Source organism: Nicotiana tomentosiformis, chromosome 1 (assembly GCF_000390325.3).
Source record: "Nicotiana tomentosiformis chromosome 1, ASM39032v3, whole genome shotgun sequence".
NCBI lineage: Eukaryota > Viridiplantae > Streptophyta > Magnoliopsida > Solanales > Solanaceae > Nicotiana > Nicotiana tomentosiformis.
Window position 1 is genome coordinate 26,496,776 of NC_090812.1, and position 9,658 is coordinate 26,506,433.

General features: G+C 33.6%; 1 protein-coding gene and 1 non-coding gene across 2 annotated transcripts; both read right to left on the reverse strand.

The window, feature by feature from the left end:
• Window positions 1-4,511: 4,511 nt before the first annotated feature.
• TRNAF-GAA (transfer RNA phenylalanine (anticodon GAA)) lies at window positions 4,512-4,584 on the reverse strand. The gene has a single exon. It is a non-coding gene; the product is annotated as a tRNA-Phe (tRNA).
• Window positions 4,585-7,587: 3,003 nt separating this feature from the next.
• LOC104094568 (peroxidase 5-like) lies at window positions 7,588-9,260 on the reverse strand. The gene is made up of 2 exons (XM_009600530.4): window positions 8,710-9,260; window positions 7,588-8,569 (listed from the first exon to the last, which is right to left on the reverse strand). Exons 1-2 carry the CDS (start codon window positions 8,935-8,937, stop codon window positions 7,793-7,795), a joined length of 1,005 nt encoding a protein of 334 aa, XP_009598825.1. The 5' UTR covers window positions 8,938-9,260; the 3' UTR covers window positions 7,588-7,792.
• Between the last annotated feature and the right edge of the window lie 398 nt (window positions 9,261-9,658).

The following is a 9,658-nucleotide window of genomic DNA, read 5'->3' on the forward strand; positions in this document are numbered from 1 at the left end:
TTTGTTTCTAAGAAAATTGGTTTTTGGACTGTTGGAGAAGAAAAGATTTTGGGCCAAAAGATTTCGTCTCATCAGGCCCAAAGTAATAAATAACATAGCTGTTCATCTTTCTCTAAACTAGCCCACTTTTTTATAAATAATAAATCCAATTCTTTCACAAATAATTACATACCTCATGAACTTACAATAATCTCAAAATTAGTAATTGAATAATATTCGAACATCGTAGCTTGCTTTAGGCGCGATTAATAATAAATCATCGTGACTGTAGGTATGGCTCCCGTGGCATGGTCACGATACGTAATCCCTAATTCGAGTGTGCGTTTCACGTGACTCGACTACAACATCAGACAATAATAAATAAAATTAAACGCGTTGTAGATTGCGGGTGCGTTTCACGTGATGCGATTTGCGATGTGTATAAACAACGAGTGTACGACAACGTAACTCGTCTAATAGTAATTCCATAAAAGTTTAAAATGCAGTAATGTAATAAAAGCGGTAAAAGGAGTAAAAATACACATATATGTTTAAAATATATATTAAATCAAATAACTAGGCCAATTATTACTAGTTAAGCGACAGTGCTAAACCACAAAATTTGGGAGTGCCTCACACCTTCTCTCGAGTTAACAGAATTCCTTACCCGGTCTTTTGTGTTCGCAGACCATAAATAAGAGTCAATTTTTCTCGATTTGGGATTCTAAAATAAATCGGTGACTTGGGACACTATAAATTATTTCAAGTGGCGACTCTGAATAAATAAATAATCTCATTTCGAATAATGTCACTTAAATTGAAAAAAAATTTCTATCCCCTATCCCTTATCCCCTCGGAAAAAAGGAGGTGTGACAGCTCTGGCGACTCTGCTGGGGAATAAGAACCTAGAATCCCGGGTTCAGGGTTCAGAATTCGAGCTTAGAATAACTGTTATACTTGGCTTTTATTTATTATCTGATTTTTACGTGTTTGAGCCTAATATGCTAAATGCCGCTTTTTACCGCTTTGATATGGCTTGAACTGTATATAAACTGTTACGAAACCCTCTTCTCTTTGAGTCTTCTAAATCTTCTGGGAAGCGTGCGGTTCGTGTGGCTTCTTTTCTGTTAGAATCATACCCCTAATTTTAGAACGAGGATCAGACAAGTTGCAAAGTCGGTGAAGCTTCTGTATTCCCGGTACACTGCCCCCTAGTTGATTTTATTTTAGACATAGGGTCTAAAATAATATCGTTTTTCGCCATATGCTTTTTCGAGAAACGAGGGGACTATATGTATACGGTCAAAACCGATTGAGTCAGTCGTACGGACTGGTCGAGACGATAATGTTTCGATCAAAGGGTATCTGGATGACAAGCTCGGTCGAGGTCCGAAGTAAGGGCGTCGAGCTTCGAGCTCTAAGACCGATCAATGACAAACTCGGTATCATTATCGAGCTCATATCCAAATCGAACTACGAGGCAAAGCGGAGATTATCGAAGATGCATAGACCGACCAATACTCACCCTGAATATCGAGACCCCAAGTTAGAATCGAGCTCAAACCAAGGTCAAGGGCTCAATCCAATACCGAGCTTGAGCCAGTATCGAGCTCGCAGACAAGAGCCGTTGCAACCGCACTATGGGAGAGAATCTAGGCGGAAATCGAGGAAAAGACAAATCATCGTAGGTACTCCACTATATATTTTTATTATTATAGATAAAGTAGGATCCCTCTAATATAAGAGGGGGATGTTAACACATTTAAAGGGAATTACGTTGCCTTGTTCATCAACATTTCCTTTTTCTTTGCCTTATATTTCATTCCATTTGTCAAATATAGAGATTTTTATATTTCACTCTACAATTTGTATCAAGTTATATTACGTGTCCTTAAAATCATACATAAATTTAACTCTATCCGATTTTTCGGGTAAACAGTAATAAGTTAAAAATCCATCATTGTCTTATAATTTAATGCGAGCTACCTGAAAAACGAGTTTAATGCTTCCATGATTTGGAGTCATTACACTAGTGAATCAATTTATTATTGAACAACTCTATCGTTTCTTTTATACCTTGGAATGTAGAGTCCTTCATTCTATAACTGTAATTTTCTGAATTATAATTTAAATTTAGTTTAATGTAAGTGCTAAGTACTAAACCGAAAAGGCAGGAGTCATTCAGCCACTATAAAAAAACATGCCACTTTCACGTTTCAATTGACTTTTACCGTTTTAATTATTGCAGTTTAAATAGTAAAAAGAATAATAATACTAACAGAATATACATGCTTCCACTTTTAATATTCTTTTGGCAAAAGAAAAAACGAAAAACAGATATAGTATATTTATTTTTAAAGAATCATAAGGGTAGAGTTGATGCTTTATATCCAATTGATACAAAAATTCCACTCTCACTCATCTTTTCTTTCTTTACCCCTGCCATGAGCCTCCCCCATCTCCCAAAAACAATATCCTTCTCTTCGGTATTGTTAGTTGCCTTTTGCTTTATTATTTTAATTCTATTTCACAATAAAGTTGCCACCTATTGGATATGAAATGCCCGAAGTGGTTCTTCTTCCCTGGAAAACTTCGACAAGATAGGAATCAATTATTTTTCAGTAATTCCTTTGTTTGAAGTGCATAGTGTTATTGTATTAAAGGACCCTCTATTACACTTCAAATATATGAATCAGAGACGGATCCAGAATTTAATGGATATGGGTGTAACTGTATTTAATACAAACCTACCACTAATCGAGAAAATTAAATTAGGGTGTACTATATGTTGGTTCACTTTATTTTGAATTAATTTGATTCAGTTTCATATTGAATTTATTTTGTTCACTTTACAAAATATTTATGCATAAATAAATACATGATAACCAAATTTAAAATATTTTGTGCTTTATCGAAACCAAGGAAAAAAATAACATTTGATGGATTATCATATTTACATAAGAAGTTTGAAACCTAGAAAAAGAAGATGATAGCAAATATATAATTTAACTAAATAATAAAAATGGGGTTGTTCAAAGAGAGAAAAGATAAAGATGAAGAAATCAAAGAAATTAAGAAAAAGAGAAGAAAAGAGAAAAAAGGAAAAAGGGAACAAGTAGGGCAAGAGGAATAGCAGAGTGTACTACCCATGTGTTGGATTCGATATTGGGCCTTATATGTAGAAATGTTGCTCTTTGACCATGGTACCTTCCATTTAGCGATTTTGTGTGCCGCTCAACTTTTATATCAAAAGTATTCTTGAAATACCAGTAAATGCCTCCGGGTACCACCCCTCTTCTACGTAGATTCGCCCCTGGTACCAATTATAATGATGAAAATCGGAAACAAAAACAAGAACAATGGGGGAAATGCATAATGCATGCGATAATGGACTCCACTTGCACTTATAACCTGTTTGGCCAAGCTTCTCAAGAGGGAAAAAATATTTTATTTTTCTTTTCTCAAAAGCGTTTTTTTCCTCTAACTTGAGGTGTTTGGCCAACCTTTTTAGGGGAATAAAGTGCTTTTGGGAAGAAGCTGAAGCAGTTTCTAAAAAGCAGAAAAAAATAGCTTCTTCCCAAAAGCAAAAACAGAAGCAGTTTTGACTTTTTTTCTTACCAAAAATACCCTTAACAAAATATAGTATATACCAAAATAACCGTTAAACCTAATACTTAGGATATTAATGTATAAATATTTTTTATTATTTTTAAGATAACTTTCTAATATATAGTGACTTTAGGGTGAATGCTTTTATATTTGTTAAATAATTTTTAATATATTTAACTTATATAAAAAGAATTAAGTACTTTTAAATTTTATTTTCATATTTTACTTAAGTAAAATGAAAAGATTTAATTATTGCCTGTAATAATAAATTTTTAAGATTATTTATTTACTTATAATATTAACTATTAAGCAAATCTATTCATGTCCTTATTCGTAATTTGATACTTAAAAGTACTTTCTAAAAAGCTTGGTCAAACACAAATTATTGCTCAAAAGTGCTTTTCAGAGTGATTAGCCAAACACAAACTGTTTCTCCGCAAAAATATTTTTTTCAAAAGCACTTTTTTCAAAATAAGCTGATTTCTCCGGCTTGGCCAAACAGGCTATTACACTAAATTGCGTCATCTAAAGATACCCAACCTTCTTAATTAGTGACCAAATTGCTTTTTTCCAACCATTACACCTTTCTTTGGCGTTTTGTCATTAGTTAATCAAAATACCAAAATGATTGCATAAGAACCTTTTTTAGTTCAAATTTTGTTGATTATCCTTTAGCCAATAAAGAGAATTGGAAGAGACAGGTGTGTGAGGTTGATGGCGATAGCATTTTCCAACGTATCTGGGTTGGAGCAAATGGCAACTTAGCTTGTTCCAAACCAAATGACCTACTGTACCTATTTCGTCCAACTTTCAGTTACACCTACTATGAAATATTCAAGCCCATTTGTATAAACTGATGCGGATCTGGCCCAATTGGAAAATGCAAAGGCTAAGAAGTCTGGAGGATGGACAAAATAAAATAATGCGGTGAACGTGGATCGAACACGTGACCTTCAGATCTTCAGTCTGACGCTCTCCCAACTGAGCTATCCCCGCAACTTGTACCTATATGACACAGAATGTTTTCTATTCATTTGCTGTTTGTTTCGCCTTCACCTATTCACTTGGGCAATTAACTCAGTTAAACTTGTACAATACTCCCTCTGTTTCAACTTATGTGTACCCATTTAACTGGGCGTGAAATTTAAGAAAAGAGAAATTTTTTTTGAACTTGTGGTATAAAATGAAGCACATATATTTTTTGTGTGGCTATAAATCATTGCATAAAGGTAATTATTTATAAATAGGGAAAATGGTCATTCTTTTTAGCATGGACTAGAAGTAACATAAATTGTAACGGAGGGAACATATGATATTAGAGCTGTAAGAGAAAATAATGTAATAGTATTTGAGAGGTTATTTGATCGAGAAAATAATAATTCTTTTATAATTAATATTAAATTTTGGTGCCTTTTCCTTTGTTATTGTTTCTTGCATCATCAATTAAATGAGGAAATCTCTTAAAATTTCATCGAGATGGCCATATATCATCAATACTATCTCGAACAGTCGAACTTGACTAATTAAATACTACAATAAAAGATTTTTAGAAATATATGTTAAAGCTGATATCATCTAGCAGCTATATACGTACAGTCACACCAAATTGAAAAAGACACCCTACATATGTCCACCTAAATGAATATAGCATATGCGAGCTAATTAACACCAATATTTGACCATATTATGCTAGATCTACCTGCAAAAAGACATTAATACATGGGATATAACCGTGAAGCACTAAAGCTACGTATCAAGAGCACTAGCTAGCACACTATTGGCTATCACTGCTAAGGTTCTATACTGAACCTGTTTGCAGCAAATCCTTACTGTCTATGAAGGAGTCCTAAGGTGTTTTGAATTTTTGTTTTTTAAAAAAAGGGAAGTACTTCACTGCGTGAGAATGATGATTTCAGAAATATTACTAGTACTACTAGTATATCAAAAAGCTTTCTTTATCTAAACTAGTTGGGACAGGTCAATATATACTCCAAATAATCCAAACTGCAAGACCCATAATATGCTCATTCCATTCAAGTGAAGTGCGTGAAACTCAAAATAATAAAGCAAGCAGTACTAAGTAACTAAAATTAAGTAGAATGCATAAAGTAAATTGAAGACAACTAGCATTGGCTAATTTTAAGCAAAGTGCTTGTTGCTTGAACAGGTATGAATATGATGCTAAATTAGAGTAGGTACAAAATTAATTTCCTAAGCTAAATGAACCCTGATTTTGTTTTCACGATCCACGACATTTTTCCAACACACAACAGCCTATACACAACATAAGGCAGACCACAGTAATAGCAACAATCACAAGTTCAATAACGGCAAAAACCTCGTCGCGGATTTTGCTTAATCGGCTGTGATGCTCGTGACCAAGATGATGAGTATGACACCCATAATAATAATTACAATGAACAAAGTCACCCTTCACATTAAGAAGCTGTTTTGGGTCTTCATTAGGAGTTAATAATGTGGTAATAATACTAGGGTTTGGTGGTTTTGTTGGAGCAGCAACGGCAGGTGATAGGAGTAATTTTCTGGTCGAGACGGCAGTAGAAGAAAAAGCTACTAGTATGATTAAAGGTAGTATTATGAGAAGAGAAGAGGGAATTATGGTTGTAGTAGCCATTATTTTGTGCAAAAGCTAGGAAGAAGATTGGAGTAGTATATATATATATAGAGAAGAGACAACAATAGGCCTCCTTTCCTTTCCCTAGGGTTAATTAATTTTTCCATTGTTTGTGTTGGATTAGGATAATTTTCTTCATTTCCTTTTCCTTTTGTTTCTCGGATTCCTATTCCTTGATCGAAGGCTTGTGAAACTAAAATTAGTCCTAATATGGTCATATTTGGAGACTCAAATTGTTTATTCTTTGATAGTTTTGAAAAATCATATTAACAATTGGAGAATCAAATAGTTTATTCTATGATAGTGTTGAAATATAATATTTAAATATTTTTAACTGTATATTTTGATGGATAGTCTATGAATGTTTCTAAATATATATACTTTACTACCAAAAGAAATTAATAAATTGAAAACGATCTGAACTTGCTAGTTCAAGGTATGTGTTTGCTTGAACTGCAGTTTCACGTATATAAGCAGTAAATCAGATTTTCACTTATTCAACCGTAAGAATTACTCAATATAATGGCCAAATAATTCAGTTTTTCAGTTTGTCATTTTTGGTTATATAGGAATCAATACACCTCATGAGCGCTTGATTGTAATGCAAATTCTAATATAAACACTTGGCATCAACTTCAATTATAATATTTGGATTGACCATTTTTTCCAAGCATAATCTTTTACGCTAGGAATAACGCCAAAAAATTTTCAAGAATTAGCTAATGGATATTACAAGCAGTACTGACATCATATTTTGGGATAACTAAACAGAAGAACATACTCTAAACAAGCCTGAAAACCGTACAACACCTTGTGTTTAATTTAATTAAACCCATATAATTAAGGAAAGAAAGAAAATTCAAGTTGTCAGCTGTGTGAGTTTGATTTGGCCCTACATGTACCATGAGGCCCTACATGTAGGATTATAGAAGTAGAATCTGAAACTTAGATGGGATAAAATAAATTATAATTTTGAAATAGATTTTTGTAGCAATGTGAAAAGGTCAAATTGAATCGATGAACAAGTACTCTTGATTAGCATTCTTAGATGGAAGAAAGTTTTCTTAAGGGTTATCATCTTAGAAACTTGTGACCTTGTGTTAGTGAAAATTCGTACCAAAATACAATGACTGACAAGGCGGAGTCAGAAGAATAAGAAATATAGTTTGGACATTTGGCCGAACCGAATAGTTTTGGTCCAAACTTATATTTGTCTTACAAAATTTATTAAGCATGTACATATTATTAATTTAGAACACAATAATTCAAAATGATTAAAATCCTGAATGTATAAGCTCCATCGTGACTCCGCCTTATTCCGCCTTATGACTAGAATTCTCTATCTATTTCATACCAGCAACCAGTTATTTGTATTTTGAATATACTATTTCATATACACTTGGAGCCGGGAGGTACATTGGGTCGTCTGTTCTTTTCAATAAAAATAATCAAATAATTATTAAAAAGTAATTAAATTACAGTTGGAAAAATTCAGGTACAGTTTTGAAAAAATAAAAAATGATTTGTTACACATTAGGATAAAAAGATTTCAAAATTAAGAATCACCCACTAATTCACAACCCTGCAGTTGTTCCTAATCTCCCCCTGCATACCAGTCATAACTTCAATAGATCCCATCTTCACCATTGCAGCTGCATACTTACGAGCCCAATTTACACCATGAATTGCATTACTCCTCACCATTCCAGCCGTTAAAGGACTTTTCCATAGAGTCTGATCCGAGGTTAACAATCCCCTATGATTCTTCAAATTAACATAGTACTTATTATCCAATCTATTTGGAGTAACAACATCAAGTGGAACAGTTGGATCATTTCCAGACCCATCATTATTAGAAGGCGGACATCTTTTTCTCAATTGTTTGGCTAGTCTAGTATCCATTGAAGGATCTTGTGTGTGAGTAGAATTGAATGAGTAAAGTCTGCTTGAAAAAGAAGAACAATGAGTTCTTCCAATAGAATGTGCACCAGAAAGGGTAACCATTTCATCTAAAGAAAGTCCTTTTTTTGCAAAATTTTCTTCTAACTGTCTAGCATTGAAGGTAAATGGTGGAAGATGTTCGTTTGGTTCATCTTTAATGGATACTCTTCCGTCGCGACGACCTGCTGGTACTGAATATCTGATGCCTCCAAGTTTGAAGCTACTGTCTCTAGCAGCAAATGCAATTATATCTGAGCAGGATACTGTTTGTGGGCATACAGATTCCAGCTCTGATTTTGCCGCATCGATTACTTCGTAGCCTCGTAAGCTTGGATTGTTTGCTGGATGTTCTTTCTCTGCTGGATTTCCAGGAGTTGAATCCAAAAGGATAGAAGCGTCACAACCCTGCATTACACAAAAACGTATACTCAGTTATTAAAAGGGAAAAGAGATGATTTTTTACAATTTTTTCTGTATTTTGTTTGGTTTGTTAGAAGTTAATGGAGATAGATAAATTAAAAGAATAGTAGTATAGAGTTACGTACCCTAACAAAGCAATCATGAAAATGCATCCTGATAATACCAGCGCCAAGTCCAGGGTTGCGAGATACAGCTCTATTCACTGCTTTTCTCACAATGGCTTCTGCATTTGGGCAATTTGATTGGTAGAAACCGACCTTTAAGGATGCAAATGAAACAGTGAAATTAAAGCTGGTAAAAACTACTAAAAACAAGGTCAAGAAACTTGACCATTTAGCCATTTTACTCCTCATGCTAGTGTGAGATTAATTATCAGTAGAGCCCAAAAGGATAAAAGAAGAAGACAAGGAGTTCAAGAAACTAAATCAAAATTAGGAGTGGTGTTATTTCAGTTGGTTTATAGTAAATGGAATTAAAGCTGTGAGTGGAGGGAAAAAGGAAAAAGGATACAGTATTTATACAGGAAAGCAATGAGGTTTTACTCAGTAAACTACCGCGTCGTTTCAACAGCGACTGCTTCTTAATTAGAAAATAGATGGAGTATAACTCTTATATTTGAATTTTTCTGGGAGTGCCAACTTGAAATGGTCTTTATTTCACAGCTTAATTCTCCTTTCCTTTAATTAATTACCTCCTCTTAATTATGTTCAATCATCACCTAATTAGAAACTGCTTTGACAATGACTTTAAGTATATAAGAACATTTCCAAATCACCAATTTTGGCTTGATGTTTATTGCTAAAAAAATAGAACAAGCATATATCCCTCGCAGGCAAAAATAGAAAGGACGAAAGGCCATTTCTAATAAGTTGGTCGTATATAGCTGTATTTTGACCTTAATACAACATTGTATGCTGTAATCCAGGTTGTTTTGGCCTACTATTTTACACTAGTGGATGTCTAATACTAAAATTTGAAGTGCTTCTAATTGGGTTACGCGGTGAAATAAGTAATAAAAAATCATTGATATCTTTATTTTGAAACAACTTTAGGTGAATTCTTTGACCTTCATCT